We start from the raw sequence: 16,105 nt of genomic DNA, 5'->3' as shown, positions 1-16,105 counted from the left end.
GTCTATGGAGATTATCTTTTTCTCCATTATCCTATCCCTGTATCCCTGTATAAGTTTGATATATCAGATATCAGACAGTGTTGGGGGAATTTTAAATTAATTGATAAGAATTATAGAGACACCATGCAAACTGTCCCAATTTTGTATAACTTTTGCGGAACAAGTTCCAGTTACGTCATACTTTCCTTTCCCGAAAAAGGGAAGTGGGGAAGAAAATCTCTTCAAAAGAGATGGGGAAAACCCCCTTTTCTCCCATTTCTTTTTTCTTCCCCCCTTCCCTTTTTTTTTTCTTTCCCCCTTCTCTTTTTCGGGAAAGGAAAGTATGACGTAACTGGAACTTGTTCCGCAAAAGTTATACAAAATTGGGACAGTTTGCATGGTGTCATTATAGACCAATCACATTCAGGTTTTTTTCAATAAAATAAATATGTAAGTCACAGAAACTCTAAAAGTTCATCTAACTTTAATTTTGGATGTCTTTAAACAGAATCAGTTTGTCAATTTTTTTTTCTTACTGTATGATAATTTACTATTTCGTATCAATATACTTATGTACAATTATGTAATAATATACTTTAATTCTAAAGTAGCTACAACTCTATTCTATTAAAACTCTATTATAATATCTTAACCTTGCCCTTATCAAGTTTCTATTTTGTATTCTTATTAAAAACTTTGCAAAAATCTAATTCAACATTTGATATTCAGATTAATTTAGACATTTAAAAGCTTTTTCTTCCTAGATTAACAAGGATGAAAACATTTACATGTTCTCATATGTTTCAGGATAAATTTAAACATTGTCATTTATGTATTTTTGGTTATTTATTTTAATAGGCCTATTTGCCTAAAAAATGATGATGACTATTTCTAAGCTTCTATAATTTTTTTACTTCTTTTAAAAACTAAAATATAAAGTGGTAGGTCGACTTCCTCCATTCATGTGCCACTAGAGGACTCTTGGGGCGTAGCCGCTGGTAAGAAAATAAAGATATCTATAAATTTTAATGTAATAATTAATCCTACTGAGATACCTAATAGTTGAAAAGAATTACTGTTTAAAAGTGTGTCAAACTATATTTTGAGCACATTTTTTGTGTAAAATTTTCACTGTTTTGCCTCACATGGATTAAAGGATATAAAAATAAATTGATGTATCTTATAATTTCTAGAGCAAGAAATTGTTTTTTTTGGTAGTTGGGGAATACTTTAAGATTATGTGAAATCTTTAGGTGAAAATTGTTATAATTGTCATGATCCTATCCTTTACTACTTTCCCTCATATGTTATCTCGTGTGTTTTGATATTTTATAGCTATAAATCAAGGCTATAATGTACTAAAATTCCTATAAAACTGCAAGAAAATAACATCTCTAAAATCCCAAAACAGCTAATACAAATTTGCGTTTTTATAAATGATTTTTAATATCTTAGCAATGAAAACATTTAAGATATTTCAAAGACATGATAATTTTTGCGTTTAGACTCTGACAAGGCATTTAATACTTAAATCAAAGGTTTCTTAGGCCAGATTCTTTAGGTGTACGTTCGTTTGGGGTTTAGTAATCTTAAGAATACGATATGTATAACTTAAGAAATCTAACATAATACATATAAAGGGAAAATATATTAAAGTATAAATGTATTTGCTTAATCAATGGAAAACCCAATACACATATTACATAAACAAAGTTAGAAGCATCAAAACAAACATACTAAATTATCAATATCAAACAGCTTCTTGAAGTTAACAAATTTTAATTTCTAAGTGCAATTATAATTTATTTTGTTTTTTAATGTTTTTTGTTTGTTTTTAAAATAGCTGAACAGGTTTGGGTTATGTTAGAAATAAAAAAAATGTAAGGTGTGACTAATAAGCCTAAAAATAAACTACAATTTAAAAGTTAATTGAGGTTATTTGTTAGAACCTATTATTAATTAATAATTAAAGTGATTTATAAAATTACAGTAACAGTAAGCTTACCTGTAAAGCTAAGTTCTGTGCATCTGAAAGTTGTAAAGAACTCCTCAAATCTTCAATTACTTCCCTATTTCGAGATTAATTTGTTAAACTTCTCTGTTAAGACATATTTTTTCAATCACAGGAAAAAATAAGCATGCTTTAACATTAAGCTTTAGAACTCGCTTACCGCTAAACCTAAATGGTTATCCTTTATAGTGTAACTACTTATTTTTAAGAAAGGTTTATAACTATTTTGGAGGAGATGACCTATAATACTAAAATAGTAAAGTTAGAATTAGACAGACACAAAATTTAATTTAATTTAAAGTTTAACAAATTTCCTTAATGAGTTGAGTTGCTGTAATTGATGTTGATTTTGTGCTTGCAGCACCTTTGCTTTACTATGAGAACTTTGGAACAATCTAACAAATTTTGTGTTCTTTTATAATGACTGTAAAACAACTGCTAATTTCTAGCATATTTGTATCAAACAAGGAAAATTAAATATATTTTTAATTACTTTGATCTTACACCAGAATATCATGTACTATAATAAAGTGAAACTTGTAGCTGGCTAAAATAACAATCTCCCCATCCATCCTATTTACCCCACCCCCTCCTTTTCTACTAGATGAATAAACTAACCAATAAGTTATGTACATTGTACGTGTTAGCAACATATTACTATATTCATTGAAAATTATGGCCGTCAATTTTTAGCGAAACAACATTATGCTGACTTTTTATCAGAAAAAAACAACAATGAACTGTAATATACTAAGAACACATGCCTAGTCTTTGGTGTTGGAACAGCCTGTGGCGGGCTCAACTCTTGGTAAATACTTTCCGGTAACGGCGGCGTTCTAGCCCCATCCCCGAATCGACCGTTAACAAAGACCCCGTTTCGTTGACTAGCTCCGTTAACTCTTGCATTGTGATACTCATTTGTCACGCCATTGTGGCCGTTTAGCATGTGTGAGCCGTTTGCATGGGCGTTGCCGTTAACAATATGCCCGTTGGTATCGCCGTTTGTTGTTGGCTGAGTTTGTGGGCGGCGGGACAGCCGTTCCAAGATGTGGTAGCGGCGCGAAGCGCGCGCAATTGACCGCATCAGTCGTCGAGATCGGCTTTCATCCGAGCTGAGACTGACTTCACCTAGTTTCATCACAGGGATAAAGGGATAGGTAAATGGATAACAAATTTAAAGATGATATTGTATATTATGAATTTTATTGATTTTCATTTGCACATCTCTTTTATGATATGGATTTATAAAAGTTGATTAAAATATCCCCTATATATCAAAGTATTTTGTGTATTTTACATAGAATTAGGTATTTTATTGACATTGAATTTAAAGATTTAAATTAAGTTTTAAAAATCTCTAAAATATAGATACTTTGATATAAAAAAAAACAGTTTTTTCTATTGCTGCTGTACTTGTGACCGTAATTGAATTCAATTATTTGTTCATTTACTTATGTTTTATCCCGTGCCTTGTTCTTGATAATGCAGAGAGCAGGTAGCCACTTCCTGACTCCCAGTGCATAATGAACTACTAGTAGTAGCACTGTTCTCAGCTTGGATAGCTTGATCTCTCAAACTTGCGAGAACATTGTCTTGTATATTAGCTGTTGGATACCTACAAAACAAAATACATTTTTAGAAGAAGAAGAAAATATTAAATTTGAACAGGGATAGGTAAATAGACTTCAAATTGGAGTGGATACAAAACCGCGACAGTTACAAAACCGCCCCATAACAAAACCGCGACAATAACAAAAGACCAACATTAAAAAAGTCTTAATGCTAGAAGGTCATAACCGCAAAGCTCGGCTCCCTGGCCTGCCTAGCCGCGGGCGCTCGGCCCCCTTGCCTATAACCTAACCTAACCTTACCTAAATATTGTAAAAAAAATATTAAAAATTTAATGTACATTAACTTATTTATAGTTTAGAATTTCGTGGATTTTACAAAAAGTGGTTAGTAGATTTTTTTTAAATTTTTAATATTTTTTTACAATATTTAGGTAAGGTTAGGTTAGGTTATAGGCAAGGGGGCCGAGCGCCCGCGGCTAGGCAGGCCAGGGGGCCGAGCTTTGCGGCCATGACCTTCTAGCATTAAGACTTTTTGAATGTTGAATTCTAAAAAATTTCTACATAGTTATATTTTTGTTATTGTCGCGGTTTTGTTACTGTCGCGGTTTTGTTATGGGGCGGTTTTGTAACTGTCGCGGTTTTGTATCCACTCCTTCAAATTTGCCTAGCCCTAAAACTCAGGGATATAAAGGGATAAGACAATATAAGTTAATTGATGTCCACCATAAATTAATATAAACAAAATTACCCCTTACTTAAAGTTTGTACAATCTAATTAAGATTTGATTCAAGTACCATGTATGATTTTGCAAACGAGTAAGAGATCAAACTTTCGACACCAATCTCCATCTACTTTATTAATGTACAAGTTATTTGCAGAATAACACAAATGTCTTTTAAGCATTTTAACAAGTAGAAAATATATGTAGAGGCTTTAGTTCATTTATCTTTAGTTTTTTATCTACTATTCAAAATACACAATGTAAGCCTTGCAAGTAAGTTTTAAAATCCGTTATAAGTATTAGAGCAGCAGTGCTTATTTACTGCAAACTTCATACTAATTACATTGTTGTAGAAAAGCTTCTCTATAAAAACCTCACCCGTATGTTTTAGCCCACTGTTCCAGGAGGCACTTTGCAAACTCATCCACATTAAGATGTTTCTTCCGACGTTTTTTAGCCGGCCATAGCTCCCAAAAAGGTCGGGGTCCTATGGTCCATAGAAAGCTCGTTGGGTTCTCCTAAAAATGGAAACATTAGATGAACAATGCAGAAAAAGATTTATATAACTAACTAAAGCTAGTTTTCATAATACGATGAAATCAAAATCAGATGTCCCAAGAAAAAAAGTTAATACTTTCATATTTTTCTGCCATTTACCTCTATGAATATATTATAATTATCTTTTCTTTGCCCCAAGAAGATAAAGGGGGGTTTCCCCAATATTTTTTTTGAGAGGGATGTCCTGACCTACCCCTTGGATAATGGTTTAAACCACTACAGGAACAGGTATATTCTCTGAAATATACAACTAATCAGTTCAGTTGTTTCAGATATCTCAGGCTTCAGAGAGACATAATGACAGACAGACGGGCAGACGGACGGACAGACAGATAGACAGACAGACAGAAGCGTAGGCATCATACTAATTTGTATTATATATTAACTATTTACCTTGACTAATGGTTTGGGACCATTATGTTTGTACTTCACATCTTTTAATTTGTCCAACCTAAAGAAATATCATTTATATTATTCAAACAAGACAAATTATGCACATGTGACATAGCGCAGCATTAACAAAAGAATAATAATATCACTAAGATGAGAATTTATAGAGTGTATACTGTATAATAAGTAAAAAATTTGCACAAAAAGTTACAGAAGAGTTAAATTGTATTGAAGTTTTAATTTATTTTTTAAATAAAAATTATATTTGCATAAATAAAGTTATAAGATTAAATATGCAAATTCAAAATACCCAAATTTAGTTTTATTATTTAGTAAATTTGTCTCCTATAAATATATGAAGTGATGTAATACGTTTTCTCGTATTCATTCGAATTCGGTGGATAGGAACCGGTTCTCATCCATACGAAAAAAAAATATGTTTAGCATCGTATTATATCCAGCTTTCTATGCGAGAAATAACTATTCCAGTATGGCTTTGAAACCGATTACAACCTGTACAGAAAATCATGTATAGCATCGTATTACATACAATTTTCCACGAAAATTAAAATATAAATCATAATATTAATACCAGTTTTGGTTTTAATTTCGTAATTTTCCATTTAAATATATGCGGAAAGCTGGCTATAATACGATGCAAGAAGTAACTCTTATCATACCTCAATGGGGAGCCAGGAGAGTTTGGCCTGGGTCTATAAGAGGCCAACCATTCTAGCCCACTATTCCGCTTGGAAGTTGGAGGGGTGGTACTCAAACCCAGCACCTCACACAGCAGCGTGAAATCTTCCCTCGTTACTGTGCCGGTGTATTTGTAGTCCAGCTGCCGAAATATTTCTCTAATATATTCATCTAAACCTAAAATAATAATGAACCTTTCATTTTTAGAAGGTGGGGACATGACAGTGACGATTAAATTAATCAACAGGCCTTTCTTCTCCGATATTTTCAAGCTTTCAAAGTCAGGCTTGAATAAACAAAAATTGAGAGAAAGATACAAAAGATATAGTAAAAACTAAAAAGCTAGGACGAAGCTAGCTCAGAAAGTCAGGCATGTAACGAAGAAAAAAAATATTAATAACAACAAACTGTACTTCTTTTTAACGGCCACACTTGAATTTATTTGTCCTGGTATTTTTATTAACTAATAAAATTTAAAATATTTACAATATACCAGCATTTATAAATATTTTACAGATGTAAATCAGTTTGCAAATCAAGGGCAAAATAATTTCAGGAAACTTGAAAATCCTTGAAATACTTAATGTAAGCCATATATCGGCCATTGTCTTATCCCTTTATATCCCTAATACTTTTGTAATTATGTACCCTAGTCATAGAGTAGCTAGGCTTTTAAAAATATAAAAACTTACCTTTTGATAAAACATTTCCAACGGCGGTAGATTTGCCAGAAAGGCTGCAGTGTTGGTTTCTAAAATGTCTTGCCAATGCTGATTTCAGCAGCCGGCCAGCCTCTGGGTTGGCGGTCGGCTGCCGCCGCAAAACAACAGTGTCCTGTGGCCACACATATTATTAAAATTTACTTGGTTATAACAGGATTTTAAGAGAGAAATAGAGGTAGACCAAACTACAATACTTTTGTGTAACTTTTGATTCCTGTGACGTCATAAAATGAGGAAGATGAGAGGAGAAGTGGGAAAGAAAACCCCTGAAAAAGAGATGGAGAATATGACGTTAAAAGTGGTGCAAAAGTAATGCAGTTTGGTCTTCTTGATAACTTCTAAATATTTGCAAGTACTTTTGAAAATCTTTTTCTATGGTTATATGTTTTCTGTATAATAATTTACTTTAATTTCAATTTAATTGATGTGCTTTTCTTAATTTACTTATTTTCTTATCAATTTAATCTTTAAAAGGGATTTAATCTAATGATTTAATTAAGTATGAATTTATGTTGCAAAAAGCCATAACTTGTTTATTTGTGATAAAAATTAGATAAATGCAATTAAAGATGTTTTAATTATAAATATTATCTTAATTTATGTATGTTTTTCTCAATAAACATTAGATGATTATATTTATTTTAGTTCTATCAAAACTGTTTAAATCATTCGAGTTATTTAAAACGTTTTTTTCTACAATCTTTTGCTTAATAAGTTTTATATACTTTTGTTTTTAAGATTTAAGTGCATTAATAACATAAAGAGACATTCATCAAGCAAAGTTTATATGAGTATTTCAAATATGCTAGAAATGAATATATTATTACTTGGATGCTACACGATTTTTTCAGATCTGATGAAGTGAAACTCGCATCAGGCTAAAATAACTATATCCCCTCTCCTACTGTACTGGCCAATAGATAAATGAGTTCCATGTTAGCAACCTAAATTGACGACAATTTTTACCCTGTCATAATATCCACGTATATTCTGTATCCAATATACTAGATAGCAACATTTTCAGTATTACAAAAACATATTATTGCAATAAACACTTCGTCATATGCTTGCAATTGCTTTTTTAAGGGTTTATACAAAAAGGGTAACTTTACGATATTGCCCTATTTAAAAAGCACATAGTTCTTTATCAAAAATTAGCAGCTATGCCCAGTAGAAGCCTCTAGTGGCACTTAAGGGGTATTTAATCTCCACTCATTTCAATTTGAGTTTTATAAAGAAAAAGTATTTTTTTGTAGGAGGGGGGCATTTTTTATTAGTAGGGAGAAGATACATTCCCATAAAATAATTAAAAACCTTCCCATGACCTATAAGACGCTTCACTGTAAAGGAGAACCATATCAGTTCATCGGTTAGCAAGATCCTTCATTACAGATTATTATCAAATCAACATAAATAACAACATTGCAACCTATCAGTCCCAATTTGCTTTACTCTACTCGAATTCCATATTAATGGATGAAGAATATACGTGGATATTATGACAGGGGAAGAACTGTCGTGACTTTAGCTTACTAACATGGAACTCGTTTATTTGTCAGTTCATTCATCCAGCAGGAGGGAAGGGGGGGGGGGTTAAAGTGTTTAAAAGAAGATATAAATGGAAAGGCAATAGCTCATAAATTGATGTACATTGTAAATGATAACACACAAATTCAACCCTTCTGAAGATTGCAATTAGTGGTGTAACGTTTGGACACTAAACTTAATAAAAGTTAAGCCAACGAATAAGAACCATTATTTTAAAACTTTGGGGACTAGTATAATAAACAGCCCAATGTCCCCCTCTCTCCTTGCTATACATAACATTTAAAATATACGGATGTGAAAACACACCACACAGAATTAATGTGTCATCAAATATTTTATTGGTGTAAAAACAAATCTTTTTCTGGCCGCAAAAAGTAAGGATTTAAGTAAACATGGGTATATTGATAATAAAAACATCTTTTTATGCTAATAATTTTAGGTAAAAAGCATAAGATTTAGTTGCAAAAGTCAGGAAGAGAGGGGACATTGGGCTGTTTATTACACTAGTCCCAAGTTTTATAATAACGTTTTTTAAATAACGTTTGGGTCTTTTGTTGATTTGTTGGTTTATTATAAGTTAGATGTCCAAACGTTTCAACCATTAATTGTGATATAAATAAGGAGTTATATTTTGAGGATATACATCACATTGTTTTAACCCTTTAGATCCCTGAGCAAAAGTAGCAAAGAAACAAGGACGTTTTTTTTATGAATGAGGCAATGACATTTAAGGACAAATTAGCCAATGATTACGATTAGGACTGAATTTTTGAATTAAATAAATTAGTAGCTGCACTACGAATAAATAATTGAGAAGTTTATGTAAGTCTAAAGTAAGCCTATCAAAATCTTTACTTATGCTTGACATCAATAAATTTAAGGCTAGCCTATACTAAGGAAACCCTTTTTTTTTAGAAGTCCATTAGACATCGTTTGTGATTCCCCTTAATATTATATGTATGTTCCTGGTTTCTAGGAGAAGAAGGAATACTCTCAGAGGAGAGACCAGAATTTCCAGACAAATCTGTAACCTGACTAAACCTTGGGCTAGGCTTGATGGGGCTGTTTGGGGCGGGAATAGACAAACCCAGCGGGCGTCGTATCTCATGATAATCTTTGGCATGCGGGGATAACTTAAGAGGTTCGATTGTAGCATTTTCTTTGTCCAACAAGGATGTACCACGCCCATGGTAGTGTTCTATCCTATCCTCGGGATAAATTCTAAATTGCTTCTTCACAGGTTTTGCATATATAGGTTGCTGTTCGTGTGCTGTAGGTGGGGTTGGTTGTCTGCTCGGCGTTGGAGGTGTGTTGTCACGTAGACTAACCACCAGTGGAGCTCTCTGTTGACGTGCTGATACAGGTTCTTTGTCATAATTTTGAATATTTAAAGCACTTTTGTTGTGAAGAGTCAGTAGATCTGATCTGCTGTGCAAATTAGCTGTATTGTCAGTAGTATCATTACCATTATCACTCCGCTTGCCACGACCTTTTTTAAACTGAAAAATTCGACTTTTCAGCGATCCCCTCCGCAAGTGTGCATCTGCATCCTTTTGCTGTCTGCGAACAACCTGTCCAGCGCTGTCCTGGCTGGAGCCAGAGTGACGCTGGTTCTGGGGACGGTATTTCCCCGATTTTTCAGGGGAACGTTTGCCGGATTTTGGTTGGTTGTTGTTGTTGATGGTAGTTTGGGTGGATCTATCCTCTTCTTGTCGTTTTCTCCTGATTTCAATTACAACATTTATTTAAACATATTTTTTTAATTCAATTAGAGAACTGTTTCGCCCCTTGCGTATGTCTTTTAATTGTGCTAAGCAACAAGATAATATTTTAATAATTCTGGCTATATTAATGAACAATTTGTGTGTAAAAACAAGACTATATGCAATCTTATTGGAAAATTATAACTCCAATCTTAAAGTATTGATATTATTATAAATGTTGTACTTTCCTGCTAGGAACAGAAGGAGGGATGGTATCAGTACTATTACTAACTCTTTGTGTGTGCGAATGGGGCGTTTGTCCATAATTAGGTATGGAGACCGCTCTTCTATGAGTACTACTAAAACTTAATTTTAATGCAATACACATAGACATTCTCATCGTCGGTTCGCTTATTTAGAATGCTTAACCCTCTATTCCCACAAGTATAATACGAATTTGGTTGAGCTGGTGGAAGCTCAACAAAAGACCCACGCGAAGTATTATGTTGCTTTAACCTAAGAATAAATGGTTGGTTTTGATATTCGATCAGAATCATATAAGTATATTAAGTATTAAGGAAGGAAAATGTTTTTATAAAGTGTATTTATATCACAAGTGCATAAGTTAAGTATGGAAATATTTACAGGATAAGTGTTAAAATTATAAGTAGAGTAGGACAGAAATGTGCCCTAAGTCCCAAGCAGTGAATTGTGCTAAGTGTTAGAGTTCTAACATAAGGCCTGAGCTCAATTCATGCTAAGTACTAAGGGGCCTAAATTTAAACTACAATGCATGCCAAACAACTAAGTCATTACCTTTTTAAAGCCAGAAAGAGAAGTTGATGGTAGGAGAGTTAGTAAATAACTGAATAAATTCAAGAGGTACATGCTATAACATTAGCTCTGGACCAGGATTTTAGTGTTTGTCTGTGCAATTAAATATCTGTGTGTTAATATGTGACGTAAATCAGGCATAGTTGTAGGCATACATATATGTACTGGATGTTTATATGATTACATTAACTATAAACATAATATCTTTAATAAACATATACTGTTAGCAAATCACATACAGATTACCATGAATAGGCTTTCGTTACCCATATATGGTGTCATATAGGTAGAAACAGGCCTATGAATGCATAAATTGATACAAATAATGCCTTGGGCCTAGCTAAAGTAATTGTGTCTTGCCCCTGAGTGCTACTAGTTAATTGCAGGGCACGTGTCAATCAAAGGTTCATAATATGATCTATATAGTGTTGATTTTATATCAAGCATAGATAGATAGTTGTGGATGCGAAGCATTTCTGTAAAAGTCTCATATGTACGTTCAAAGAATTTGAAAATTGAGGATCGCATCTCCATCTTTCATATACTCCATTATACCTAGATAGAAACAATACAGATTTATAGATAAAGATAGACAGTAAGATAGATAGAGATATTAATCAATTGGTATTTTGATAGATGAATAATTATTGTATGGATAGATATATAGGAACATATATAGACAGAGAGATATGTAGTGTAGATAGAAAGATATTAATAAAACTTTACCTTGATGTCTCCAGATGCCTGACAGGTACAGATGTTAATTCTGGATGTTCCTGGCTGCCCCTGCGCTGTGGATTACCAGCCAAGTAGATACCATCTTCCCCCTGTTAATTGTTGTTCACACAAATGTTTGAAAATTTGAAAATCAAAGCATAGCTTTTTCTATATTTTTATTTCAAAATTTGCTAGATCAAATAATACCAAATACCGTATGACAACCAATTCAATGAATGATTTTATTGATTGAAAGTACTAATGATGCCTGACAATAACGCCACCTGCTAATGGCAAATGCCATTTTTCTTACTGTTTGTTTAAACGTCGTATTATACTAATTAACATTTTAGTACATGACACTTTTAAGGCCATGAATCGAAGTCATTACCTATTTTGCAATTGAATGAAATTTGGTGAACATCCCTGAAATCTAACACTGCTATAAGCAGACCCCCTTCTCTCTTCGCCTGCATTGTTAATGGGCTGGTTGTCTGGCTGTTTAGACTTGTTAGAGCTGGTTGACGGGGTCGGGGAGTTGGTCTTGGATGAGGTTTGGTCCTTCGGGGGAGGATCTCCACCTTAAAAATGGATATATTGTTACTTGGATGTTACACCAGAGTTTCATGTCCTTTAATAAAGTGAAACTCGTAGCTGGCTAAATTAGATTTCCCCATTTCAACTTCTTCCAACACCATTCCAATGCTCACCTCCTACTATAAGAACGAACTGACCAATAAGTGTTAGAAACCTAAATTGATCTCAATTTTCCCTGTCATAATATCCACTTATATTCTATATCCATTACCGTAGAAGAGTAATTTTTCAATTTTCAAAAATTTTTAATTTAAAATTAGAGGATTTTTTTTCTAGTAGGATATCATTATGGACAATAAGATAGATACATAGATAGATAAATAGTTACCTATAGGTGGAGGATCCATGTGTAGAAACTATATCAGTATGGACGAATAGATAGATAGTTACCTATAGGTGGAGGATCCATGTGTAGAGACTAAATCAATATGGATGAGTAACCAGCTCCGAGCCTCTGATTTAAACATATCTGAAAATAAAAAGAATAATGTTAACAATATAGGAAAACTAGTTCGCAAGAAAATTATTTTTATCAAGCTTTTCCACCAGCCAAAACAACACTTCCAAAAAGAAACTGCAAAGTAGTGTTTAACAATAAATTAAAGTTTTGAATACTTAAGTTACAATACTTCTCCTTATACTAATATACTTATACTTATATGTCTAACTTTGGGTTCCTGTTTACATTAACTAAACATTCTACCAATACTTTTCTATGTATGAATGTAGTCATCCTTGTTCTAAACTATAATGACCCATGACTCATATGAAGAAAATGAATATCTGTAATAAGCAAAAACGTGATGAGGCTTAATAGGCAACATATTATAATTGCTTATGTTTGTGTTTTGAATTTGTTTTAACAACAAAGGTTCATACAGTACAGTAAAAAATATTTGAAGTATCTATATATAAATGTATCCTATTTCACATAAGGTTTGGCTACTAATTTAATTTGCCACTGTTGTATGTTATTTTAAAATTTTAATTATTTTTGCTAATATGTCTCTTAGGAGGGTAAAATATCCATCCCATGACCTATACAAAGCACCTCTAATAAGCCAAGAGGTTAGCGAAATCCTAACTCTCTTATTTAAAGAATTATATCAAATGAATTAGATTTAAAAAGAACACTCTCTAATAAGCAACACAAATTAGTAATGCCAAATCACGTTCAAAAACTGAACTCAAAAACAAATAAAAATATGGTATTGAGCAATTTTTAAAAAGTTTTAACAATTTCAATTGGATGCCGGATATTTTTCCTGAATTATAATTGAAAAATTAAAATATGGATAAATTGTAAAAGATGAATTGCACTTATTAAATCTTCCAAGTGTCTTTTCTTTTCAAACAAGGTTTTACAATTAGTCTTTATGTCATAAATTGTTGTTTTATATGAAAACTTGATAAAAAGTAATAATTTAGCAATTAAAGAAGCCATGACCTTCCCTAATAGAAAATATTTTTTTATAATCTGACCTTCAGATATCAATCAGTAATTAATTAATAATTATGGCAAAATGTGTTTTTATATTGATTTTATCATTTAGATAATATTTTGATTCTATATTTGATTTACTAATATTATTTTTTATAAAGAAAAAGTATTTTGATTTTTTGAGGGGGGATGTGGTTAATTGTTCTATAGGCAATGTATCTTTGAAGGGTTGTGTAGTAATCTCCCCCAAAATAATTATAAACCTGCCTGGAACCAATGAGAAGCTACACTGTAAAGGCGAACCATATATGTAGATATCCTGTTACTTTTATATGAAAATTATTCATTGTCAACATTTTATCTGCATTATCTTAATTTTGGAATCAAATAAAATTTAAAGCATCCTGCCCCCTAAAAGTTTTCCATTTGTTGTTTGCAAATCTATTCAATCAAAATTAAATTGAAATAAAATCAATTTTGTATTATTAGTGTTCATACCTTCAAACAAAAAAATATTAGCTTAAAGATTGAGATAGATCAATAGCTTTTCAAAATTAGCTTTAATATACATATCAAAACGTATAAAGTAATGTTTATAAGTCAAACTAACACAATTTAGATGCTAAATATAGCAGTGCTGCTACAGAAATACAAAATAGTGATGTATCAGCGAGTCATGAAATGGTTGTGTTACAACACATATTTTTGCTACTTGTTTCAATCTACATAAATTGTAGGAACAACTTATGATATTTCTGAGGTTTTAAGACAAGCCTATAAAATCATTTATAATTCAAACACCTATTCAAAATTTTAAAGATTTTCTATTGTTTCTACCTAAAAGATTTTTTTGATTTTTTCGAAGATTTTTCGTTTAATGTTTTCAAATTAAACTAAAGTGTACACACGATATCAAAAAGCAAATGACTTCTGTACTCTTTTTAGTATTGAGAAAAAAAATAAGGCTTGAATATACAAAAAAATATAAAAGTAGAAGTTAATTTTAGCGTATAAGGCTGGTGTTAAATGATATTTTACGTATAAAAAACACAGTAAAATTTAGTCTTCTATACATATGTTATCCTACTGTGGCAGAAAGAATTTGGACACCATTAAAAACGTATACACATGTAAATTATAAAAGGAATTCATTTTAAAAACCAATTTGTATGCAGAACCTGAATGTTTGTCAATCTAACACCAAAATCCAGGAAAAAGGGATAGATAACTTTATTAAATATATTTCACGTTAAATCTAGTTAAATAAAGGGTCTTTATGTAATGTTAAGAATTAACAAAAGTTGAATCTATCACATTTACAGATTAGAAGTCAACGCTGATTCATTATCGACATTTTATTAAAAGAACATGCTTTTTACTTAAAATCTTTACAGATAATGTGATTTTTCCCCTTATCACTTTAAACCCGATTAATATTCAATGGATTAGAACACGTTCTCAGCAATACTGAAAAATCATGTATAGCATTATATCATATCCAGTTTTGTACGAATACAAAAATGTACAATCAAAGATTAAAACCAGTTATTTTGCCAGTGCTTTCGGCATCTCGGGGATGCAAGAAATAACTATTATGATATTATACAAAAATTTACTACAAACCAAAGTTGAGTTGGTAATATAAGAAAAAAAATAAGTTTATTTTTAGTATTTCATTATCGTATTTCCCTATACTTTAATTTCTAACTTTTATTCATACTTTTTCTCCGTTTTAAAGTTTCCTTTTCCTTTAAGTGTATTCATTTTTTGTAGCGAATCTCCTCTAAAATTCTATGTTCGTTTGATAGCTATTGGAAACGGGTTTTACTCTTAATTGTTGACTAATGGACAACTACTCTATTAATCACTAGGCTCTATTAGTTTTGCAGTGGAATACGCTAAACTTTGTAAAAAAAAATTTCCTCGGCTATAATAAAAATAAATGCTTAAATTTTATGATGAGATTCATTGAGCATCTACTCTTACAACTTTTTTCGGCTGTATATTTGTAAAACATTTCATATACTCATAAAAAAAAGCGGAATATGATTGATATTGAAAAAATGCAGTTCAGGTTTTTACTTGGTCTTGTTATATCCTTTACTAGAAAAGTAAAGCTCTTTATTATGTGTAAGTTGCAGATCTTTATATTGCCTATACAATGACTTCACACAAGTGACCAATGATAGGCCAATACACAGGCTAAATTACTAATGACAGGCCAGTATACATTTTAATGGACCAATGGTAGGCCAATATGACGTCATAGGTACTTTAAAGGCTTCTCGTAAGTTATCTTTTTTTGCAATCAAAAATTTTAGATTACAACTTTAATATGGATATCCATTAAGAATTGCAAAAAGGATAATTAATGCCATCTGTAGCAGTAATAACAAAATATTAATCATACCAATTTCTAACATCTAGATATCCTTAATATAAATTGTTAAAAATCTACCGACAATAGATAAAAACAAGGATGATATTAAAGTATTTGTCATAGTAGCTCAGCTTACATAATTTGTTTATGATATACCTAAATAAATTACATACTTTTGTAGCGAAAAAATCCAATTGACAACCAACCGTATGATTATCAATAATTGTGCATTG

The 16,105-nt window shown here is 31.6% G+C and overlaps 3 protein-coding genes across 6 annotated transcripts in view; all 3 read right to left on the bottom strand.

The window, feature by feature from the left end:
- Positions 1-3,118, bottom strand: part of LOC145314587 (uncharacterized) — a 64,165-nt gene extending 61,047 nt beyond the window's left edge. For all 3 annotated transcript variants that reach the window (XM_080154567.1, XM_080154570.1, XM_080154568.1), the window contains exons 1-3: positions 2,755-3,118; positions 2,307-2,385; positions 1,985-2,050 (exon numbers count right to left, since the gene is read on the bottom strand). In XM_080154567.1, coding sequence (XP_080010693.1) covers positions 1,985-2,050; positions 2,307-2,385; positions 2,755-3,074 — 465 coding nt within the window. In that variant the 5' untranslated portion in view covers positions 3,075-3,118. The remainder of the gene's footprint in view (positions 1-1,984; positions 2,051-2,306; positions 2,386-2,754) is intronic.
- A 330-nt stretch (positions 3,119-3,448) lies between these two features.
- Positions 3,449-9,941, bottom strand: LOC145314941 (uncharacterized). The gene is made up of 7 exons (XM_080155017.1): positions 9,937-9,941; positions 9,232-9,790; positions 6,623-6,764; positions 5,912-6,107; positions 5,235-5,292; positions 4,662-4,801; positions 3,449-3,605 (listed from the first exon to the last, which is right to left on the bottom strand). Exons 1-7 carry the CDS (start codon positions 9,939-9,941, stop codon positions 3,449-3,451), a joined length of 1,257 nt encoding a protein of 418 aa, XP_080011143.1.
- A 549-nt stretch (positions 9,942-10,490) lies between these two features.
- LOC145315301 (uncharacterized) overlaps positions 10,491-16,105 on the bottom strand; it is a 40,998-nt gene continuing 35,383 nt past the window's right edge. Inside the window, exons 2-5 of one of the 2 annotated variants that reach the window (XM_080155321.1) lie at positions 12,442-12,520; positions 11,884-12,035; positions 11,464-11,567; positions 10,491-11,292 (exon numbers count right to left, since the gene is read on the bottom strand). In XM_080155321.1, the coding sequence (XP_080011447.1) occupies positions 11,172-11,292; positions 11,464-11,567; positions 11,884-12,035; positions 12,442-12,460 (396 nt within the window). In that variant the 5' untranslated portion in view covers positions 12,461-12,520 and the 3' untranslated portion in view covers positions 10,491-11,171. The other variant, XM_080155322.1, reaches the window with a different exon arrangement.

This window comes from Acartia tonsa, chromosome 3 (genome assembly GCF_053477335.1).
Source record: "Acartia tonsa isolate MP-2025a chromosome 3, ASM5347733v1, whole genome shotgun sequence".
Classification (NCBI taxonomy): domain Eukaryota; kingdom Metazoa; phylum Arthropoda; class Copepoda; order Calanoida; family Acartiidae; genus Acartia; species Acartia tonsa.
This window is presented reverse-complemented; position numbering and strand designations above follow the sequence as displayed.